Raw genomic sequence first — 25,776 nt, forward strand, 5'->3', positions numbered from 1 at the left:
GCAGGAGACCCTATATTATTTCAGACAAATGGTTGTCCAGTCTTTTTGAAAACCTTCAGTAATGGAGCACCCACAACTTCTGAAGGCAAGTTATTCAAATGGTTAATTGCTCTCACCATTAGGAAATTTCTCCTTAGTTCCAGGCTGCTTCTCTCCTTGGTTAGTTTCCAACCATTGTTTCTTGTCTTGCCTATTGGTGCTTTGGAAAATAGTTTGACCCCCTCATCTTTGTAGGAGCCCCTCAAATATTGGAACAGTGCTATCATGCTCCCCCTAGTCCTTCTTTTCATTAGATTAGACATACCAAATGGTATGTCTTGTATGACATACCAATTGGTACATCAAACCAGTTGAAGATTCTGGAACCCAACATACTCCTCTGTAATGAAAGGCTGATCATCCAAAGTTATAATTTGCTCAATACAGCCAGTCCTCATTTAGTAATTGACATTGCTTCCAGATAAAGCAAATCAAGTGATAGAGAGAAGGAGAGGGAGAGACAATCAGTGATTGCTGCTCATTTAGATATAATTGTCTTGTGCGGCAACACAAGTGTTACTATCACTCCAGCACTTGTCAGGTGTGGAAATTTGGGTGTAAGTGATTGGATGTCAGCCCTCCCAGGTAAACCACTCAGGAATACAACTACAAGAGCCAATTATACTTTATTGTATGTAAGGCTACATCAACAGAAATGTTTGTATCTGAAGGTAGAAATTTTCCACCATCATTTTTAATCACCTGATCAATTAGGGCAGATCCTTCTTAAGTTTATTCTTCTGATTGTTAAACCATTGGGGGCTCTTATCTCTCTTGTCTGATTGTTTCCTAAGCAGCATCTATCCCCCTCATCCCCTAAGACCATCCATATATACCATTACATCAGAAAATGATTTTTATTACCATTTACTATTATTTATTATCGCTGTATTTACAAATGGTTGCTATCTGTTTTTGGGTTATAAGCAGTTGGGTTGTGGTGAGCAGTCTGATAATTTCTCTAGGTAACCATCATCACCAGATCTGGCTTGGACAGCTAATTTATGAATTCATGATGAACCCTTCACAGAGGGGAAAGATGGTCTCTGAAAACAAAGAAGAGTGGGCAGAAATTCATCTTATGCTTGTAGTCAAACAAAAACTCTTTTCTCCAAAGGCACACCATCCCTCAAGATCTCAGAATATACTTGAAGATAAGGAAGAAGACCGTATAGAACAAATTATAGAGCCTTCAGAAGAAGCGTTAGAAACTGGGAAACAAGAAAAGAAAAAAGAAGCTGAAGAAGGAGGAAAGTTGGAGCTTTTCAATGAATATGATTGGCTTGAACTCCCCCTCAGAAATATCTTAGCTAAATGGCCTCCCTGACTACAAAGAGTATCCATAAAAACAGAGGAAAAACTCTTTGTTGATTTAAATACACAGTGGAAACCTATCTCGCAAAGGAAGAAAGCTAGAGTTAGACTAAAGAAAAGAGAAGACTTGATCTATTAGTTGGGGCCAGTAGTGGGATTCAAATATGTGAACAACCGGTTCTCTATGTGGATGCTGCTTCGGGAAGTCCATTCTGGGCCTGGGCAACAAAAAATTAGCTGCTGGTTCTGCTGAAGTGGTGCGAACTGGCTGAACCCCACCACTGGTTGGGGCCCTATATTATCAAACAGGTGTTTGAATTGGCTAGAAACAGATAACCTTTAAATACTAAAAGATCATCACACTTAGAAAGATAGGATTTTTACTTAGGATGGTGTATTTTTCTATGAGATGGGAAACACATGAAAATAACAGGATGGCTCTCAACAAGAGAGGCTTTTACTCACCTTAATGTAATTGCTGTTGAGAAAATCATAATTTATAAAGATACTTTGAACACTGAAAACAAAATTGAAATAAGAGGGTATTGGCTTAATAAGGTGTCTTTAATTGCAAATAAAATTGAGATATGAACTGGATAGAAAAGATGTTGTAATCTAGAACTATTGTTAGTAGATATAATATTAGAAAAATATGAGGAAGAACCATATATTTAATGTACATATATTTAATGTACATATATATATATATATATATATATATATATATATATATATATATATATATATATGTATTAATAGCAGAAATAATTGCATTTGTTTAGTGTTTGAAAAGTGAAGAAATATCACTTGAAGAAGGAATTAAGAAAATGCCAGAATGTGTAAAAACTGACAGAGCGATATTGAAGAACAAAGAAAAATAGAATAATTTTAAGATGTATTAAGTAAAAAATAAACCTAGACAACACGTTGTTTACTAAGCACCTGTGATTTGTAAAAATAGAAAATCAATAAAATTCTATTTTTTTAAAAAAAGCTCTTTTCTCTGAATTTGGTCCTGCCTCACTTTCACCCATCAATTTCACAGGAGAAGCAGTCATTTTTACTAAAATAAGCTTCCCTGTATAACTCACCTTCCCTCTTCCTTGACCAGAAGACTTTGATCTGACTCCTCCTTTGATTATATCCTTTCCTCTTTCATCTTCTACTTTTCCTGCTTATTTGGGGAGTCAGACTGTTATAGGAAATAATTTGGATATAGGTAGCTAATTCTAAACTGGAACAGATGGATAGGAATAAGCCTTACATGGAAACATTTGTTTACAAGAAGAAAAAAAGGGAACTATTTAATATATATGTGTGAGCATATCACTTAACAAACTGGGATTAGTATTTCCCTGAAATAAACAAGAAGCTTGTTGGAGAAGGGAGGAGGAAAATATTTATTTAATGTACAAAAATCACTTGAGATGCGCTGCTATCTAAATAAATAAATAAATAAATAAATACTTAGAAGCCAGGTTTTTTACAGCAAGCCATTCTATACCAGTTTACACTACAAATCAAGGCACATCACCAATAATTGCTACAAATTACAGATTATTGTAAATCATAAAAATAATAAAAATAAACTATTTAACATATGTAACTGAACACAATCAAATTAAAAGTCATAAAATAGATTTCTAGAGGATAAAGGTTTAAACTTTGTAACTTTTTCATAAAACAAAGCAGCAAGGTAGCAGTCCATATTTCTAGTTGTTCTTACTCTAGTTGATTTCTAGTCAACTTGTTATCCTAGTGAATTCCAACTGAGTTTTTCTTTAGATTGATAAATATGATAGACCCTTAAGATGATTACAGTATTCACGGGAAGTTTCTTCAAGAAAGAGATCTAAGTAATTTAGGGATTTATTTTTGAAGCAAGAAGTTTGAATTTCATTGGAAATGTATGGTACCCAGTGTACCAAGATATGACAGAACAGAAGTCACATGCTTCTGCCAGGAAACATCTAACAGAAGCCTGCTGAAATTTCCAAGTTTCCTTCAGGAGCATCCCCATTTGCACTTCATTATAAAAAGCTCCTTAGGAAATAGCATAAGTGGCAGTGGTTAAATCAGACTTTCTAGGAACTTTTTTGTTAAACTATTTTATATCTGGGAAAAAGACACTCTTCACTACCACACTGACCTGAGAATTCAGTCCAAAGGTTTAGTAGATCACAAATTGAACATGACCAATGGTGTGATGCAGCTAAAAGAAAAGGCAGTTCTGGGCTATATCTACAGATGTAAAGCATCAGGATGAAGATAAGTCTCAATGCTCTATTGTGCATTGATCAGATTGCACATGGAATATTGCATCTAGTTATGGGCACTAAGTAGTAGTACCTAAGCACAGTAAAACAATAATACAATGAACCATAATACAATGAAACAAACAAGTTATACCCAAGTATGTGTATAACAATCGCATATTATAACAGCTTATAACTACAGCACTACCACAGTTTGATCTGAAAGGTGAAAAATGGAGCAGCTTAGTAACAGGTGAAGAAAAGCAGGAGAAAAGAAATTTTCCCCAATGCCCATCTGGATGCTCCTCTGGCCATCCTTTAAGTCACAGGGGTTCTCAACCTTGGCAACTTTAAGACTTGTGGACTTTGCTGGCTGAGGAATTCTGGGAGTTGAAGTCCACAAGTCTTAAAGTTGCCAAGGTTGAGAACCCCTGCAGTTTAGGAGGTTATGATTGGATTGTTTTCCAGGCTGGACCATAATACTAAATCTGAGTTCCCCCCACAATGCCTCACAGCAATCCTAGTATGAACATCTTTTGAATACAGCAAAATTTTGCTCTGACCATAAATCCCAAAGTGTTTCTTACATGATTTGCCTGACTCCTGCCTGTACACTCTCACCCTGGTTTCTGGTCATTATCTTGCAGTGTTTCCATTGGTTTTAGAAACAGATATATTGATCATTGAATCCCACGCTCTGCTACTATCCTCAAAGGCATTTTACATTGTCAAATGCCAAAAGTGTTTAAATTGTTTCCTCTCTTTAAGGCACAATTACCATAGCAACCTCTTTGTAGAATGGCAAAGCTTCTGAATTACATAATTGAAGAGGAACTTCAAGAAAGATTTTGATCAGAGAGACAAGGTGGAGATATTTATCCTACCTTAACTGAATTAAAAATTCTCCAAATTGCTCTATTATCCCAAGCAATTACACTATTTATGCCTAATAAAAGCTTCCTTCAAAAAGTGGTATGCACAACAACAACAAATATTACTGAAAATGTGAGGTTAGTAAAAATGAAACATAAAACATTCTTAGTTCATTCTACTATTATCTGAATGGGTCAAAGGTACTCTGTCCTATTTGAAAAACTGGAAAAAAAAAATAAAAGCTGAGTTCCTCTGCAGACTTGGGCATATGTGGCCTTGGTCTGGGGGATAAGGCTTCTCCCATAGATCAGAAGAAATATTTTTTTCATTTTCCAGCACAGACCTTTCTGAATGAGATTATTTAAGGCAGGAGTGTCAAATTGGTGGCCTGTGGGCCTGATGCGTCATACACAGGCCACACCCACCCCTGCTCTGCAAAAACAAAAAATATCGCAATATGTCACAATACGTCACATGACACGATTGAGTTTGACACCCGTGATTTAAGGGATAGTGGAATAGTGGGGAGATGGGGCAAACCCACTATTAAAGTCTCAATTAATAAAGAGAGATAGTAGCTTGAGTTCCCTCAAGTTTTCACAAAACCAGTGGAAACATACATACAATTTGTCCAGTATGCTTTTTCTATTATTTATAAAACTGAAATACTGTTGGAAATTCTGGCCATGCCACTACAGAAAAGAATATATTTATATTAAAGATGCAGAAAAGAAGTGAGAAAGATATTTTTGCAGGTAGGAAAGGGATATTATTCCATCCTGTTTGTAGTCCCTAAATCCTCAGGGGGATGGAGAGCAATCTTCGACCTCAAGGGCCTGAACTTCCACCTCCAGTATTGGAAGGTCAAGATGCAAATGCTCCACTCCATCTTGGGCAGCATCAGGCAAGGGGATTTCATGACCTCTATCGATCTCACAGAGGCATATCGACACATCCCCATCCTCTCAGATCATCGCCAATTTCTGCGGTTCTATCATCTCAACCACCACTTTCAATACAGGGCCCTACCATTTGGTCTCTTCTCCACACCCAGGGTCTTCACCAAGTTCCTGGCAGTTCTGGCAGCACACTTAAGATGCACCCTGGTATGCATCCAGTGCTACCTGGACAACATCCTGATCCAATCAACCTCTGTCACGACCGCCCAGTCGGATCTGGCCCTTATGATCAGGACTCTTCAGGACCACGGGTTCTTGATAAATTTCAAAAAGAGCCAGATGGTTCCCTCAACCTGCCTATTACACTAGGGCACGGTGATAGACACAGACTTTTGTCACGTGTTTTTGTCAGAAGACCATCGGAAAAGCATCTGAGACCTGGTCCTCAGAGTCCGCAGGGACAGGGTAGCGACACTAGCTCTGCTTTCCCAGCTCCTGGGGAAATTAATATCTTGCATAGCGATAGTGCCTTGGGCCAGACTACATGCCCGGACCCTCCAATGGTTCCTGCTCCCATACCAGAGACTGCACACCAGCTCCTCCAACCAACTGGTATGGGTCCCCATCAGGTACTTCGCTCTCTCGACTGGTGGACATCTTCAGCCATGTGCAACCTGCTTTCCATCAGGGCGGAGCATATCTCGGGAGAAGCAAACCAGCAGGCGGACTTCCTCAGCAGGTCAATAGTGGACCACTCGGAGTGGAGGTTGCACCCGGATCTCTTCAAGGAGATCACAGACAGGTTTGGCCATCCAACTGTGGACCTGTTTGCCTCGCCAGAGAACACCCAGCTTCCCAGGTTCTTTTCATGTTTCCCCTCTCGGGAGGCGGAGGGGACGGATGCACTACACAGCCCATGGTTGCCTTTCCTCCTCTCCCTCTCCTTCCAGCAGTTGTCAGGAAGATCCTAGAGGAACAGGCAGAACTAATATTTATAGCGCCTCACTGGCCGAGACGACCGTGGTTCGCAGACCTAGGAAGGGATGAAGATTGATGATGACCTGATGAGGCCATCGCTTGAAGGACTGCCTGCGATATCATTGTCTGCAGCTGGTCAGCAAAGGAAGGCTCCTGTGAAGGACGAAGCCCTGCTGCAGTCGGCATGAAGGTCACTGTGGGTTCTGTGGAGGGGCCTGGCAGTTTGAGTTCCTCCCCAAAGAGGGTGGGCCTCCCTGACCAAAGGTCTGTACTGAGCCCTGCTGAAGCCCCTGCTCAGGTGACCACGCCCTTGATGAAGTGAGCAATTGTGGGCCCATCTCAGGAGCTGCAAGTGGGGGCTCGGTGCGTGCGATCGGCCTGCTTGTCAGTTGGCTTACTTGACCTCTTGCCAGATTTAGATTTAGCTTTGGCCTTTACCTTTGCCGCGGTCTCTTGACCAGGAGCTGTGCGACTGGGTTGCTTGTTTGCAGCCGAAGACTATGGCTCAGTGATATCTGCCATGGTTAATCGAGAAGGGTTCCTGATGCGGCCCTGGAACAATCTCGCTCTGCAAGAGACGTCAGTTACCCACCTTGATGGGGCTGACTGTACGTGGATCAGCATGGTCCGGCCCACGAGCCAAGCGGGATTCACACTGGGCGCTTCAAGGCGCTTGTCACCAGGCAAAAGGCAAAGTTAATGTGTCTGTGTGCCCAGTCCTGTGGCCCAAATGGTGACGAAATCCCATGTATCTCACAATAGTGGCAATGGTCAGGCCCTAGTAAGCAACCACTAGATGCAGAGTGGCAGAGTGCTAAGCAACAAGGCCCTGCAGTAAGAATTGCATTGAGAGAGCTGCCAAGTAGATCTCAATCAGGAGCAGTAACAGGTCTACTGATTTAAGCTGTGAAAATTCTGAATGAGCCTGGAAGCTGGCAACTGTAAGTTGTCTAATTCCTAAGGGAGGGAGAAGTTGTGTGAAAATCCCAATTGGGGCTAACAGCTGAGGCGAGGAAGGTACCTCTGGCCGACCAATATTGGTGGTGGCCTTCTATGGGCGCTATATCAAGAGAATAATTAATATTAATATTAATTAATTACAATTAATTAATATCCCCTTCCTACCTCTCCAGGGCTCTAGCTGTCAAAATGCCTGTCAGCATCAGCCAACTGTCATATCGCGGCGTGTCAAAATGGCAGCCGCACAGCCAAGAGTGGGAAAGTGCAAGTTCCTGGATGAGGGACAAGGCCTTGAAATGGCCGTTGTCAGCTCTAAGAGAGGCTGGGTGACACGCAGAGAGCTGTCTCCCTCTTCTGCAGTCCTCTGCAAGTTGCCCAGCAAGTTCTGGCGGTTCGCGCCAAACAGCTGAGAGGCACAGCGTTTGCGGCGCCTCCCAGCAGTTTCAGACAGCCCGGAGCCAAATGCAGCAAAAAAAATCTAGCTCCGAGGAATGCTTTGTCCCTGGCCCTGGTAAGCCGCAGCGAGGTTTAATACCTTGTGCTGGAATAGTCTCCTCTAGCTGTGCAAGAAATGTTATTTACAGCTCCTGAAGCCTCTGACGATTTGACGGCCACCAAAATGGCGGCTGCAGCACAGGGCTCTAGAGTTGACAGCTAAGGAAGGCTTCAGGGGATAGAAGCCTATATGATTACAGAGGGGAGTTAAATAGAAACTAAATAGCTTCTGGCTGCCCTGTCAAAATAATCCTAATGGATACCCAAAAACCCTAAGGAATTTTGGAAGGACAGCGTTTCCAGTGGAAGCAGCAGTCCTGTGAATGGGTTGACAGTTGAGGGGGGGGGGTTTCAGATGGCAGAAACCTAAGAATTTTAAGAGGAGAGTGGGACAGAAGCTGTCAGCTTCTGTGTCATCCCCCCTAAAAGAAGAATCCACTGATGGGTTAGAAGGAAAAATATTTCCCTTGGATCAAACCTGTCAGAAGTCAGACTTTGGGAGTCAAAATTGTCACGTCCAGACTAAGTTGAAACTGGGAGGTACCAGGCAAGGACAGACATGACAATTTTGACAACCTAGTCTGATTGGGCAGGAGGGCTGAAATAATCCATTGGTGGATTCTTCATCCATCATGCTGGAGAAAGATATTTTTGCAATGCTAGAATCTGGTCCATTAAATAAAATTACCATTATATTAATTAATGATTTACAGAATGTAATGTATAATATCTTAGCTGTTGGACTTGATAGTTTGATTAATTGATCCATGTTAGGATAGTTAAATTTGTTAGAGAATTTTAATTTCTCTATTGGTGAAAAATAAATCAGAAGCTCTCACAGTTGACTGCATTTAGCTGATTCAAACAACTTTATATTTATATAAAAATATTTACAATACCATCCGTCTTTACATCAACATAGCTTAATGAAGACTTCTTACAGAGACAGACCAGAGACAAACCTTTGAGACTGGAAATCCAGCTCCTAACTCAATACTCTTTTTGCACAGACTCAGTAGCACTTTCTTCCCATTGGCTGACTGAGTTACCACATGACTCTTCCTGTTCATGAATATTCCAACAAAATTAATAGTTATTCTGTTAAATTAAAGGAACCCCTATATTTAAATAGAATGAAAGTTGTGATTTTCTCAGAGTCAAATGATATCTGCCTTTGGGATTAAAGGCTCTTAATTTATTCCAGTTTCCAAATCTGTGTCTTCCATATTCCTATAAATTAATGCTGATGTGTGTTATTGATTGTGCACATTATATAAAAGTGTTCCAGCTATAACTTAATTAAAGAGCAAGATATATAAAATGACAGAAATAAAAATGACTAGTGGCTATCACATTACTTTATCCATTTTAATTTTTCTACTCTTTAGAATTTTTTTTAAACTTGGCTTTTGAAGTAACTTTGATTATAGATATGAAAGACAAACATGCTAATTATTTATTTTTCTTCTTGTGTTCTATATAATGCTGAACCAGAAATTCAGCTATTTTATAGGATGAATGTTGAGAAAGCCTATCAATGGATGGTGCAAAATTCCTGCTTTAAATCTTAAGGAGGCAGCATCATTATGGAAGTCCTTCCCATTACCTTCCGCTTCCCCTTCTTCTCCTCCCTCCCTCCCTCCCTCCCTCCCTTCTTTTTTCAAAAATTGCATTACCATACATGTTTACCTAGTCACATTTAATTCAGTGGCATTTATTTCTAAAAAGAAAAAAAGACATTATACTGTAGAGCAGCTTGCTCATCCAGTGGATTCTGCCCTTGGACAAAAGGACACAGTAGCAGTAATATGTTAAAGTTAGAGTGGATCAGACATTAAGCTGGGTAATTAATGAGCCCACGGCTGCCCTACATCAACCGAGGAAACAATTATGGTCCAGATTGAACAGAGGGGAGTCTACAAACAAAGCATTTTCAAGGTATTCCAATGCATCATCATTCGTTCATTCACATTCTTACATATGATAAGGCCAACCATAAAATAAAAATCACAATTGTCCCAGAGGCTACTGGACTTTCTTGAGTTTTTTTTTTCTCTCTCCTTAAAAATGTTTCCCTTCTCATCCAAGAAGTGTCTTCAGTTCTTCAGAACCAAAGAAATTTCTTGGATGAGAAACAACACATTTTCAAGGACAAAAATAAATAAGAAATTCCAATTGCCTTTTGGGAAAGCACCTTTGGGACAACTGTGACCTGTATGATTGAGAATGTCCATAGGCAGAAATCACAGTTGTGTTCTAAACTGGAATCATTGTTTTCTTTTCCAGTCATAAAGATTTAACTATTTAAGAAGTACTTATATTTCATCATGTATTTATAAAACCACCTCTCAATGTTTTCAGTATAATCATACACTGTTTTACTTAACAGACACGCTATATGAATTGTTATCAAACTTCTTTTTCAATTTTCTTGCTTTTACAGTATCTGGTCAAATATCTAGAATGTTCTATGACTAAAGTCTATGAAAGTCTATGACAATATCTATTGAAACAGAAATTTGCTACATCAACAGCAAATGCAAGCTAAAACACAATAATTTGTTAAAATTCATACTTTCACAATGTTATATTTCAATTTACAATTCATAAAATGTATCGAAGAAATGTACACATAAAATACTCCTATAATAGGACAATAGAGATAAAATGTGAACATATTATGAAAAAGCTAACCCTAGCTGATCTGGAAAATGTTAATCAAGTTCAGACTTTTTTAGTTCTTGACGTCAGATCAGCAGGAAATCCCAGAACTGTACATTAGACTGGGAAGTTAAAAAATTAAAAAGAAAACCCTGGAGGAAGGCATTGGCAGTTGCATATTGTGCTGTTGCCAAGAAAATCACATAGATACAGTCACCAGTACTTGAGTTCAATTCAAAAGAGACTATCTTTTAGCAAACAAAAATGTATGCATTGGGACAATGTGTTCAACTATCAACCTTAATAGTTGCTCTGTCTATGGAAAGGAATGGAAATGGAAACTAAAGCAGGGAAAGTCTCTGTGACATATTTCCTAGTTTGTAATTTTGGGGCAGAATGACTTTCATCTCCATAATAAAATACTCCTGGCACTAGGAATGCTCATGTTTGTTTTTCTTCATGCCTCTTGAGATATATGTGTTTTCTGTTTGTCCAATACAGGGTTATGGATATAGAGACTTTGGGACCACTCAACCCATGGGCTTCCTGCTCCTATTTTTTGTACTAGGATTAGTTTAGCAACTGCATTTCACTTAGATATATTTGAACTTAGTCCATTTTCATAATGATCTTTTGCAATACAAAAGAAAAGCTAATCGTTTTGGGAAGAATGCAACACTGAACACAAGGAAGGAAAGAAAAATTGGATTAAACAGTATGTTTGTATGCCAAATTTTTATCCTCCTGACTGTCTATTCCTAGCAAAGTAAGAGCATATCTTCCCTTTCTGAAATAACTCTGGCTCATTGTTTCTGAATCTAGCTCCTTTTTTGAAAAGACAATAAAAAGACATGTGGAAATTAAAAGTCTAATCTATTTTTAGATTACTACAGCAATAGTGGAGCCATTTCATTAGATGTTTGAACATGCCCAGAATGCTCTTTTGGTTGAGATATTTCCTTTAAGCTTAATTCTTCTCATAATGATTGACTGGAAAGGATAAAGGAATAGAACTGTAAAAGTTCTTATATTGCCTTCTAATATAATATTGAATGTTGTATATTCAAAAATATCTTTAGATTTAAATAAGATCAAGGCAATGTAGTTCAACCAGGAGGGAATTTTGCCTAAGATTTATGAAAGTATGTAAGTGTTACTGTATATGTACTATAAGATTATGTTCTAAGTTTTGAGGGGAAACTATTTCTGAATGAAACAGAATGCTCAATATCTTGTACATTAAATAAATGTTCCTTATATCTGTTTCTTATTTATTTCATTGTATTTACACCCAGATACAATTGTGAGAGTTGAAGATATATAATATTTATGAAAGTATTTGAATAAATCATCTATAATAGGAACTAAAATATATATATTTAAAATCAATAAACATCCTAAAATCAATATTTGTCTGACTTTATAGTCACCATAGATTCTCCAACCAGTTTTCAGAAATTTCCACAAGTCCAGGACAGTAGGGGCCAACCTAATTTCTATCAGAAAATTATTTAATAAAATAAGTGGTACTACTACAAACATTGATTCAATCCTGACAAAGATTACCTATAAGAACAAATAACACTATCTCATGCCCTGGCTGAACTCTAACTAAAGGTCCAGATAACTACTTACTCTAGCTTAATCCATAGTTGCCCTGAAACACAGTCTCATTAATTTTCTCCCCAAAAGAAAGGGTTAGAGAAAATATATATGTAAGACTGTCAGGGTCTAGGGATGGCTCCTTAAGAAAGGGTCATACAATTCCTTTCAAATCTGCAAATCCCAAACTGAGGCATTAAAAATAAATCTAGATCCAGACTATCATACACCCCAACACCTTGAAGAAGCATAGAGAGCATAGATCCAAGTTATAAGCAGCTGAAGAAATACCAGAGAATCCACAGGCCAAAACAAATTCTAGGTAACATGGTAAAATGTTATCCTAGTTATAACATTGAATACTACTCATAAATCAAGAGTTTGGAAATCAGCTAAGAGTTCTGTTTGATGCCTCCTCCTCCAAAAATAACTGAAACTTCTATACAAAGGTGACAGTGCTGGCAGCTTAGCTGCACAATAATACAGAAGTGATTGTGCTTCTTTATACCATGTGCTTCTTTGAGCTTCTTTATACCATGGTGATAATGTGAAATATGCTTGTACTTGTAGTCTTCTGAGACTCCTCAATAAATCAATCAATAAATCAATAACCCATCCAGGATTGGTATACACAGAGAGTCACATAGGGGATTTGACAGTAGAAATCAAAGGAACCATTCCAAAAAACATAAGGAATCCATCTGGAACCATGAGACATCTGGGGCAGATCATTCTAATTGATTTACATGTCCTGTGGCCGTCATGGGTCACACTCATCAGGATCAGAAAGTGATCTCAATCATAGCAAAGACTTAGCTATAATGCTTTCCAGATCACCATGCAATTGCTTCAAAGCAAAGGTAAAATTCATAATATGTCTGCCAACATGTGGCGGGCCCAAAATTAAATGGACAAGTCCACTTGTTTAGGATACACTAAATAGAGAATATTGTTCTATTAAATAGTGTCTAGGTTTTGAAGCAAAGTTGTTACCCATATATGTAATGATATCACTCTTACACGTTCTGAGTTCAAATATTATTCTAAGCAAATATCCTATACTACTTTGTTAGAGTATCTATAAAAGTTACAGTGTATTAGATTTTAACAACAACAAAAAAGCCAATTCACTTATTCTTTATTATGAAATTATGAAGTATTTTTATTGCCAGAATATATCTTAGTATCAGATAAATAGGACATTAAGTATTACATTATTAGACTGTTGCTATCATCTATGTCTTTTCTTCAACTGTATACTAAAATTTTATTTTAAAGGATCCAGGAGTCTTGCTTCTGTCATATGATAACACTGCTGCAGAACTACACTGGCTAACTATATATGCAAGTTATGAGATTCTGCTTATTACCTCTAAAACCATATATATTACTCAGGGCCTGGACATGAGTCAGCAGTGTGCGGCGGCAGCAGCCAAAAAAGCTAATACAATCCTTGGTTGTATAAACAGAGGCACAGAATCAAAATCACGTGAAGTATTATTACCGCTTTATAAAGCCTTAGTAAGACCACACCTGGAATACTGCATCCAGTTTTGGTCACCACATTACAAAAAAGATATTGAGACTTTGGAAAATGTACAAAGAAGAGTAACTAAGATGACTGAAGGTCTGGAGACTAAAGCATGTGAAGAACAGTTGCAGGAAAAGAAGGTCTGGGGAGACATCATAGCAGTATTCCAGTATTTGAGAGGCTGCCACAAAGAGGAGAGGGTCAATTTATTTTTCAAACCATCAGAGGGCAGGACAAGAAACAATGGATGGAAACTTATCAAGGAGAAAAGCAACCTGGAATTAAGGAGAAACGTCCTAACAGTGAGGACAATTAACCAGTGGAACAACTTGTTTTCAGTCATTGTGGGTGCTTCATCACTCAAGGTTTTAAAGAAGAGACTGGACAGCCACTTGTCTGAAATGGTTTAGGCAGGGGGCTGGACTAGATTATCTCCAAGGTCGCTTCCATCTCTATTTTGATTCTGATATTCCACACCACCCATTTAATATAGTTCTACCCTAGCATGCACAGAATCCCCAGCTATTGCAAGGTGTGACAGAAGAGTGGTGGTGGGGAGGGCAAGAGTGGATATTCTCTGTCAGGGGTCTCCTATTCCAGAACAGCTTCCTCCTGAGGCATGGGTAGTTCTAGCAAATACAGTAATACTAATTTTAAATAGACATGAGATTGTGTTGCTTAGGTAACAGGAAAACAAATAAGCACAGAATGTATTTCTAGGAAAACAACAGCTGAAATCTATATTTAAAAATAACATAAATATTAAAACTATATTGTTTATCTTGGTATAACATTAGAATGGTCATGTCAATAAATACTGTAACTGGTTTAATACCCCATTGATGAGAACAGTCTGAATAAATCAATGAATAGTGCAGTTCCAGTGACGTCTATTCAGAATTAAGTCTCATATTCAATGGGGTTTCTGGACACAGAATTGTAGCCTTAATAGGCAGTCTTATACAGGCTTACTCGGCACTAATTCACATTTAACATAAACCTGATTTACATGTATAAAACTATAATGTACAAAATGTTGTAAATGGAAGTTAGTTAATGCCAAAAACCTATATTTTACTCTGGTCAAGCTGATCATTGTTACTTATATAACTCCTCTTAGGTATATGTATGTGTTTATAGGTGTGTAAAATTCCTTAAGATTTAATATTACATTTTCTGGTATCTCAAAATAAAGGAATTAACTGTTTATAACTAAAAATGTATAAACAATTTAATCTCAATTGATAGAAAGCGAAGGCTATTGCTTTATCTTTCAATAAAAATATAACTGTTAAAATATATATTTAACTTCAGTTTAGTCAGTTGTGATTTTCAATTTATTAATATTATTAATATTATTAATAATAATATTTCACCTGTATCACTTCTAGTAAATTATAAATGTGCTATTCATCATGAACTTGGTTATAATACAAAAGGTTTGGAAACAACGTAAGCATATATACATTCTGAATAACTTTCAATATCTAGTGCTTATTTATAAAATATCTTACATAAATGGGCAATCTCTACAGATACATAACTGAAAGACAAAGACTCTTATTCTAAGCCATTCATGACTTTCTATGGAGTCCAATCAATCATTATTCTAGATTAACAACAATGTTTATATTCTTTTATAAACTGTATTTTATGTCTCCTCAAGTATATATTAGTAATTTTACCACATGGATACTTGTCTGCTTAAGAACTACATCCCACTGGAACTTTGATTGCTGCACTGTGGTGTTTATTTCCATATATATTAATTGATTTCAATTTTCATGGCTATGGAAGCTTGAATAAAAGGTACAGGTAGTGCTACCATTAGATTTGAATAGGGTTAATCTATTTTAAATGTTAAGATTTTATACTCAACAAAGCAGAAATAGTAATGTAATAAAAAGCTTCCATTTAACCATTTTTAAAAATATAATATTTTGAAAACTTCTACAGATATAACTGCACAATTCAATTTCATATAATACACCTAAGCTTTCTATGTATACATTACAACAATACTGCAAAATAATTGGAAGACAGTGAAGTCTATTCTGATTCTAAGCAACAGATGTGATACTATTACATCTGTACTGGATTTACACACCAACACACATAAATTGTAAAACACTATCTTGCAATATTTGTTTAAAAATTAAGCATTCTTACTTTTACTTATGGTTTTAGGTTAATATTTTGAATATTAGATAGCCAATCTTATATTTTGCTCATATTTATGCTTATAGAAAGCTTTCATGGGTTTGAAATATATATATTACATGCCAAAGATACCTATCATGTTCATTTCTGCTAACTCTTTAACAGTAAATAGTTTTAGGTTAATATTTAAAGAAACAGCCATTTATTTCTAAACACTGGGAAAATTGCTAATCTGAAAGCTCAAAATTCAGCACTTCTTTGTTAGAACATGCAGAATTCAAGTTGGAATTATGAAAAAACATTTAATCTTAATAAATAGCAAACCTTTGTAATAATATTTGATCTGTCTCCTATAGTGATATTTGTTGCCATCGCTGTAGGGATTATTATTTTTATCAAATAATAGTCCAGAAGTACTATTCCTTCATTTTCATGTAAAAATGCTTGGAAATTACATATTGTAGGAAGCAGAGAGAATGTCCCTTGCTCATACAGGTAAAAAATAGAATTTTGTAAAATGTATATTTTAAACACTGCACATCATAAGACAGACTCCATTCTGTACAGACCCTTGAGAAGCAAAGATTCACTTACCATCATAAGCTATAAACACAGAAAAGAACACTTACCATAAACTGTACATTATCAAATCCATTGGCCAGCAAGTGGTTTTCATACTGAGGTAGCCCAATATTTTCCAACCATTGTCCCACAGTCTGGACAGGGCATCTGGGTGCTGAAAGAGTTTGAGAAGGGAGGCGTTTAAGCAATGAATATCCATCCACAGGGTAATAGCGATGGTCCTGGGCTGAGAGGTGGCATTGCCACATTGTGTTCCGGGCAAAATTGGTATCAAAGGAACCTGCCAGCTTGTCCAATTAATGCTTCCAGTAAATCAAAAGTCAGAAGTAGCACATAGTTTCCAGGGCACACTATAGAGTAAGAACTGCTCCTAACTGAGCATTTCATCTGCATTAATCTATACTACAGACCTGTACGTCATGCAGTGGGGGGAAAAACATATCAAGCTATCAGCTAAGCTGTTTTCCGTTATATGTGATTGTTGAAATACTCCACAATGAGCAACGATCTGCTAGCAGCAAGGAATCTTTCATGACGTGCTCCCACACTCATCAGTATGCAGCTCTATGCTCCCCCTTGCTTGCCTGCCTTTATTACCCAGCCTAGGTTCTACCTCACATTTTCAATAATAGCTATCAGAAAAGGCAAGAACGGTTTTTTTTGTCTGCAAGCTCTAAGCTTGCTGCTGCTGCGGTTTCCACCTACACACCCATCCAAACATCAACCCTGAATGATGGGAGCAGTCAAAACAAACGCAGAAAAAAGCGGGTCATCAGAGGAAAGCTAAGATGCTAAAATCTGAATAGAATCTTTGTCTGTTATATATTAGAGAGATTTGCTTATAAATTGTTCATATTTCAAAGGAGATCAGGCATTGCAAAGCATGAACTGGGGTCTGTGTCACAGTTTGCAATTTGCTTTTTTTTAAAAAAAGCTGCATTAAGGTTTGCTCTGCTCACAATATACCCTAAACCATTGTTCCTATTATTAGTCTTTTTCATCCAGTTATGACAAAAACTGGTTACATTTTTTTCTTAAAATTGAAAATAATCTAAATTATAGAACGTCTTTAACATTTCAAATAATTTTTTCTTCCTCTCTCTGATTTTTCAGCTATAGTACACAACCAGAAAATAAAATACCATCTGTTAAAATTCAACCGTTCATGTTTTGGAGAAAGAGAGATGCATAAACATGCACACACACATATACACATAAACACACACACAAACACATACATTCTTCTTAAAACAGGAATTGAAGCATGACTGAAAGGACACCATAGGAATATTATAATTTTTAAAAATAGCATTTAACATTTCTAAATTTATCCGACATGTTTGGTAATCTGGAAAGGAAAGTACAGAAGGGTATTTCAAATACTATCCTAAATATAGACAAGAGAAATTATTTTTCATTAAAAAAATTCATCCATTAATAGATAAATATGCTTTTCTTTGTTCAGAGTATTTTTAATCAATTCAGCATGTTATATGGCAGACACACACTGCAAACTGGTGCACACATAAACAATCCCTCAACCAAAATTTGCATACTGATTACGTATGTAAAAATTAAAAATACAAAAAATACTACTAAGAATAAAAGACTCTTGGCTACTTCTGTATATCATATTCAAATCTTGTAACCTAGCTACTATTGAACCTATTGATGCCTCATCGAAGCATTATTGAATGGGCAAGTGCTAATTGAAGACTTCAGATTAATAGAACTGACCAGGGCTGTCTGTCTTTTTTTATACTTATTAATGTAAATTCACTGAAATGAAAGAAAGAATGACTCTGTGGAAAGAGCTTAGGAATACAAGCAAAATGTGACATTCAGCAAAACATGGGTATATTTATTCAAACAAGATTAGCAAGTTAAGTAAACTTTACTTTCCAGTAATAATATGGTCCTATGAAAAGCTAGATGCATGTAAGACCACTGATACTGAAGGGCTTAATTCTGCACAAGACTGCAGGCTTTATTAAGGATTGCAGTTTTCATCATCAAAGATAAATTTAATGTACATCATAATATCTAGATTCAATCTGAATTGCCAGCTTGCAATTAATATATTTTAAAAAGGAATTCATAAAGGAAGTTAATATTTTGGTGGTTTTCAGATTACAGTTCATTTTCATTAGTCTCCTATGATTAAAATAAAGAGTAGCCTTTTTCTGAAATGATATATAATGACAATTACAAGTTGTAAACTGTCTAAATTGGATACAAATTCAAATCCCTTCACTAGCAAAACAAATTAATATTTGTCAGTTTTCAATCAAAAGCAATAAAAATAACAATTCTGATTAATCAATAAATCTGAGGACTCAGGTAACCCAGCTTCACAAGACACAAATTTAAAAAACAACTAATTAAGGTATCTTAGTGTTCTTCAGGGAGAATACAGAAACCCCTTCCCCTCTGACATTTCACGTAACATACTATCAATGCACACTTGTTGGACTTGTGAATTACAGACACAACGAAAACCACACAAAAAAAGGGTGGATTGTGTTGGTTTGTTGGGAGAATGTGCAATAGAGAAATATATTCTGGCATTTCCAATTTGAAAACAGAGGAGAATAATATAAAATACCTGAAATGATGATTTGTTAAAGTACATACTATTATTTCATACACTATTTCTATATAGTCTTTGAATGATATTTAAAATGTGATTTATAGAAATAATGAAAACAGTTACATATTGTATTTACCTGAACAGAAAACAATCCTTATTTTAAGACAATCTTCCAAAAAAGAGGAAGACTGGAATTAAAAAATAAAACAAAGAATTATTCTTTGTAAAGTCCAGCTTCCCAGTAATGTCATGGGGAAGCTACCAACTTCAAGTAAAACTCTACCCTAGACATTCACTCCCTCAAAAAATAATATACACTTGTATTTCTCTGTGTGGTCAACAGCATTCATTGAAATTTATTACTTTTGTCAGAATGATGAAATAAAAATTGCAATGTTACACAGCAAATTCAACCCTGTTTCAGCATCTATGTGATATCATGACATTACAGAAAAGAAGTGGGGTTTACAGCACAGTTCAGTATACTAATGACAGTGTGATGCATCTTGCCCATTACTCCATGGCCACTCTGTGTGCATACACTGGTCAGATGCAACATTCCAGACAGGAAAGTCTTGGGACAAAAATTTAATTTAATATTAAATGACCTAATGATGATTAAAATAAAATTTCCTTAAAGTAAGATGTCTCATTTGTAAAATTAATTGCTCCCCAATCTTCCCAATTAATTGCTCCCCAATATACCCCAAAACCATTTTTTCTCACACACAAACATATATATAAGCACACAAATACATATATCCATATTATTACAGCAACAACAGTAAAGAAAAAGAAAAAAATGGATGGAAGGAGTAGCTGGGTTGAGTAGGGAAGAGGAAGGAGTAAAATATTATGCAATGGAGGTGAGTCTAAACAAGAAAAAACAAAAGAAGAGAAACTGGAATTCAATAGCCTTCACTCCCAGATAAACATGATTAGAATGTATAGGTTCATTCAATATTATAACCAAGTGCAACAGTCTATTCCAGTTCAAGGGATACTAACCCCAGAGCTTTCCTTTGTCTCCCTACCACCTCAATGTATAGAGGATGAATGTCCGTAATGTGGCAGGAGAGAAAAAAACCCAGTAATCGTGAAACCAAGCTTCTGTATGAGCAATGAAAACCCAGTAATTGTGAAAACAGGCTTCTGTATGAGCAGATGCAAGCACCACCACTTCTGACACTGATACAGAAACTACAACCTGAAACTAGTTATATGCTACTAAAGTACCTAAGAATGCAGGCAGTATCTGGTGGAGAACCATTAGATATAAGAATAAACAATACAGAAGCTTCACAGAAACAGATTCTAAATTAATATCAGGGCTATTTAGCTTCAACTGCATCAGAGTGGACAAAGCAGGCATGTGCTTAAGACTGCCTCAGCTGTCAAATTTCTTACTAGAAAAATTCAGTGACAGCCTTATCTTGAAGCTGTGTACCTTGTGCTAATGTGAATTCCTTAATCCCTGGGCAGGAACTCTTGAACCCTAACACTATATATGGGTTGCTTGTAGGAACCTTGACACTTGAACATTACTACTGTCTGACTCCTTACAACTCATGATGAAAGGCTAAGAGCTGAGTTACTGTTTTACACCAAGAACAATAGTAAGTAGTCTTGATTTACAACTACTCTGTTTATTCACGCTGTTCCAGCCAAAGCAAAAGGCAGGATGGAGAGGATAGCACAAAAAAAAAATCAGTCTATAATCAAACTACATAATTAAGAGCACAATGATACAAACTCAGTAAATCTCTTTATACTCAAATTTTCATCTGCCCCGTTCTACTTTGCTGGAAATGCCAGTTTCTCCATTTTAAAAATATTATGGGAATCCTGAGTCTTTTATATCATCCCAAACATAAAGCATCTTATTTATTTAACTATGTGATTAAGAGTTTCTAGGTGATTATGTACAAATCAGCTGGTTGAATAAATTAATCTTACAATAGCTACACTTCCAAACTCTGCTGGAGTCACAAGAAAAATGTGCTCAGTATTTTTTTTTATTAAAAGTTTTATAAATTTATTACAATATAAACCCCCTCACCCCTTCCCCCCTCCCCCACTTCCCAGAGCTGATTACAGGGTAAAACAAAATAATGAACAAATATAATCCTACTAACATAAACCAACTATACTTTCAATCAAAACCATAAGACACTTTAACTCCTTCTCAATACAAATATTAAAAAATTAAGTCAAAAATAATAATATAATTAAAACTATTAATAATTATCTAAAATCTACTCAAAAGCAAGATAATACTTTTCAACTTCATATTTCTTCTGAATATAATCAATCCATCTTCTCCAAACCATAATATATCTTTCTTGTGAATGGTCCTTCAAATAGGCGGAGATCTTCGCCATATCTGCCAAATTAGACACTTTAAGTATCCATTCTTCCAAGGTAGGCAACAAATTTTTCTTCCAATATTGCCCCACCAATAATCTTGCAGCTGTTATAAGGTTCAACAAATGTGCTCAGTATTTGAAGACCCTCTGAAAGTTGATATTGCCAACAGATGCATGAGACACCTATGAAAAGGACTAAGGCCTCTGACAAATGTATTCGTGAGTTTAGACTGGTAAATCAAGATCTGACATGAAGTCAGTCCACATTAAGGAACCAATTTTAGGTAGATTTTGACTGACAAAATCCTGAATAAGTGAATACAGAAAAGCAACATACACCTCAAGCCTTTATTCAACTTGGTGTTATCACTACATGACTAAAAAGCTGGAGAGATTAGTTGATAACATTAGTGGTCATAATTTAGTCTTTTGGGAACAAGTAACAGGGCTTACCTGCACTAAAGTCTTCAACAGAAAAGCCTGTGGACATTGGTGGCATTCAGGTTTGGCTGATGCAGCCTCATTGGTAAAAGCTAAAGATCCACCAGATAAGTCATCAGGGTTATTGATGATCCTATCAACTTCCTCTAATCTCTCAAAGATGATATACTCTAACTGTATTTCAGACAGTCTACTAATCATAGCATCAACAGATGGTAATTAAATTATTACAATGAGTTATTTCCTTTCTTGTCATATTTTCACATTACACAGCCTGCCAAATCTAATTCTAGACAGAGGGGCCCAATTCAATGCTTGGTTTTGATGGAACTTGTTCCAGTTGCCAGGAACTTGTCCATTGTATATCATTCTCAGTCAGCTGGGTAAACAGAGCAGACTAATACCATTTTAAAGCAACACTAAAGGGTATAATATCAGTTACCCAAAAGATGATTGTGCTGCTGCTGTTAGCAGAATTGGCTTACAACAATTCCCAGGATTCTTCCCCTCAGCAGGCAACCCCTTATAAAAAAAATCATAGGTATCACTCTCAATTCTTTCCACAGTACCTTTTCCTCCATATCTGAGGTAAATGGGGCGTTGTCTTACCTGAACACCTTTTCTCAGCACGGAGATAGAGAATTCACCAATGGGTTTAGACTGTATTCCTGCCCAATCAGATCAAGTCAGCCAAAGTTGCCATGCCCGTCCTGGACCATAGAGATCCCAGTCTTGATGCGGGCGTAGCCATTGACTGACAGCAAGACATTGTGGCTCACAAACTAAAACTAGGCCTAGATGATCTGCAAGGGTGGGAGTGGATTCTCCATCTCCATGCTGAGAAAAGGTGTTCAGGTAAGTCAACACCCCTTCTCTAGCACTGGAGATGGAGAATCCACCAATGCAACATACCAAAGCCTACAGTCGCTGAGGGTGGGAAGCAGACTGGTCCGGTGTGGCACTTTGATGTATAACCTGTTGGAGAACCCTCCTACCAAAGGAAACCTCTGTGGAGGCAAACCTATTGATCTTGTAGTGCCGAATGAAAGGAGATGGCGAGGCCCATGTGGCCGCCCTGCAAATTTCCTCAATGGATGCCTGGGTAGCCCAGGCCACTGAAGTAGCAGTACTCTGTGTGGAGTGGGCTGTAACCCGTCTTGGAACCAGCAATGACTCAGCTTGATACGCTCTGGCAATGCATGCTCTAATCCACCTGCCAATTGTGGAAGAGGAAACCTTCCGATCTTTGGAGGAAGAGTGGAAAGATATAAAGAGGGCTTCAGATTTGCGGAATTCCACTGTCCGTGAAATATAGTACCGAAGTGCTCTACGGACATCCAAACTATGCCATTGCTGTTCCAGAGCATGAAATGGGTTAGGGCAAAAGTCTGGCAGCACTATCTCCTGTGATCTATGGAACAGAGAATTGATTTTCGGGACGAAGGTAGGGTCGAGTCGAAGGATCACTTGATCCTGGTGGAAAACGCACAAGTCATCCCGGATCGAGAGCACTGCCAATTCAGAAATGCGTCGTGCCGACGTGATTGCCACCAGGAATGCCACCTAGCGAACGTCGCATGTCCTTAGGGGCTCAAAGGGTGACTTAGTAAGAGCCCGAAGGACCCGTGGTAACTCCCACGAAGGGTACCTGTGCACGGTAGGGGGTGTGGTGTTAGCGGCCCCTTTAAGGAATGAGCGGAGTAAGGGGTGATGACCCAATGCCCCTGCTGAGTCGCATGTTAGGACCGTGGAAAGACGGCAACATGTCTGCGCAATGTGTTTGGGGCCAAGCCACTCTCCAGACCATCCAACAAGTAGTTCAAGATATGGGGAATTGTGAGTTCCGAGAGCGACAACTGTCACCCAACTGTCGGAAGTTTTTCCACGTGGCCTCGTAAATACGGTTTGTGGAAGGGCAGAGGGAGGCCTGGATTACTGTGATGACCCCTGGTGAGCAAAGCTCCCTTGTTAAGATTGAGCGCTCAAGTGCCAGATGGCTAACTGGAGCCATTGGGGGTCCAGATGGAGAATAACCCCTTGGCTGAGAGAGACCCGTTCCAGAGGAATCTGCCAAGGGTCTGCGAGGGAAAGCTCATCAGATCGGCGAACCAAGGTCTCCTTGGCCAATAAGGGGCCACCAGGATTATCTCCGCTGGCTCCCGAAGAAGCTTGCATATTACCACTGGGAGAAGAGGTAGAAGGGGAAAGGCGTAAAGCAGATCCTGCGGCTATGGGCTCCGAAGAGCATCCGTCTGTTCTGCCCCTGCAGATGGGAACCGGGAAAAGAAGCGAGTCAGCTGGGCATTGGACGGGGATGCGAAGAGGTCCACAAGTGGGAGGCCGAAATGGTGACAAATTTCTCTGAAGACTCTCGGGTGGAGGCACCATTCCGAGTGATCTACTGTTGTTCTGCTCAGAAGGTCAGCCTGGGTGTTCGCTTCCCCTGAAATATGATCGGCCTTGATGGAGGCCAGATTGTGTTCTGCCCAGGATCCCAGTAAGAGAGACTCGGTCAAAAGAGTCCGAGAGCGGATACCCCCTTGGCGGTTTACATGAGCCTTGGCTGCCACATTGTCCATGAGGACCAGTACGTGACGCCGTGCCATCAGTTTGTGAAAGTAACGAAGGGCTAGATGGATGGCTTGTAGTTTGAGCCTATTTATGTTGTGCCAGAGGTCTGAGTTGGACCAACGGCCCTGTGCCCACTGCGACCGAAGGTGTGCTCTCCAGCCGAACAGGCTGGCGTCTGTCATGAGTACTATCCAGTCCGGCTCCTTGAAACATGACCCTCTGAGCATGGCTGGTGATAGCCACCACATGAGGGAGTGCAACACCTGTTGTGTGAGTCTTACCCTCTGTTGGGAGGCACTGAGGTTCTGCCTCTGGAAGGGGAGCATGAACCACTGTAGTTCCCTGGAGTGGAGCCTGGATCACGGGATGATTGCTATGGCCGAGATCATCTTCCCTAACAATTGGGAGAGACTGGCCAATGTTACCGACTGACCCCTGCGTATCTGGAGGACTGACTCCCTTATACTGTCCTGGCGTTCTTGAGATAAGTACACCCGGCACTCCACCATGTCTATGATGGCCCCGAGGTGTAACAGCCTTGTTGTGGGGACCAAATGGCTCTTTGGAACGTTTACCGAGAACCCGTGGTCCTGGAGCAGCTTTACCACCAGTTCGAGGTCCGACATGGCGGACTGGGTGGAAGATGACTGGATTAATATGTCTTCCAGATAGCATTGGAGTCTGACTGGTATCATCCTTAAGTGAGCTGCCAGAACTGCCAGGATCTTGGTAAACACCCTAGGAGCTAATGATAGGCCAAATGGGAGCGCCCTGTACTGAAAGTGACGTCCCTTGTACGCGAACCGTAGAAACCGTTGGTGGGCCAGAGAGATAGGGATATGAAGGTACGCCTCCGTGAGATCAATAGACGTCAGGAGGTCCCCCTTTCTTATGCTTCCCAAGATGGAGCGGAGCATTTGCATCTTGAATTTGCGGTATGCAAGATGAAAATTCAAGCCCTTGAGATCTAAAATGGCTTTCCATCCCCCTGACGCCTTGGGAACGACGAAGAGGATGGAGTAAAATCCCTGACCTCTCTGGCCTAGTGGCACCAGTTCTATGGCCCATATGTGTAATAAATGTTGAACAGCTTCATTCACCAGCCTTTTCTTTGTTTGGTTCCGGAGGTATGGACAAGAGAGGAACCGATTTGGGAGGTTGGAGATAAACTCCAGAGAAAGACCGTGATGAACGGTGTTCAGCAACCATGCATCCGTGGTGGTGGCCTCCCACTGGTGGGCCCCCTATTGGAGGTACTGATGGAGAGTCATCTGGAGCGGTGGAATGGCCTGCTGTTCCCTCGAAAGGGCTGCTTACCCTGAGATTGTGGTCTGGGTCTGGGAGTTTGCCTATAAGGCTGTCTCTCCTGCCTATCTTGCCTGGCCAGAAAGGGGTGGAAGGACTGGTTGTAATTGTATCTAGGTCCTGCACGAAAGGCCTGTCTTCGTGGATAATAAGT

At 38.7% G+C, this 25,776-nt stretch overlaps 1 protein-coding gene across 11 annotated transcripts in view; it reads right to left on the minus strand.

Annotated features, from left to right (window-relative positions):
- Positions 1-25,776, minus strand: part of ANKS1B (ankyrin repeat and sterile alpha motif domain containing 1B) — a 359,470-nt gene that overhangs the window by 157,817 nt on the left and 175,877 nt on the right. For 9 of the 11 annotated variants that reach the window (XR_005557974.1, XM_039354033.1, XM_039354032.1 and 6 more), the window contains one exon: positions 16,397-16,503. Coding sequence is in view for 10 of the 11 variants with exons in the window: in XM_039354033.1 (XP_039209967.1) it covers positions 16,397-16,503 (107 nt within the window). In the remaining variant the exon portion in view is untranslated. Of the gene's footprint in view, positions 1-16,396; positions 16,864-25,776 lie in introns of those variants that run through there. The other 2 variants (XM_039354038.1, XM_039354039.1) reach the window with 2 other exon arrangements.

The sequence above is a fragment of the Crotalus tigris genome, unplaced genomic scaffold (assembly GCF_016545835.1).
Source record: "Crotalus tigris isolate CLP2741 ecotype Arizona unplaced genomic scaffold, ASM1654583v1 scf7180000018548.2558034, whole genome shotgun sequence".
NCBI classification, from domain to species: domain Eukaryota; kingdom Metazoa; phylum Chordata; class Lepidosauria; order Squamata; family Viperidae; genus Crotalus; species Crotalus tigris.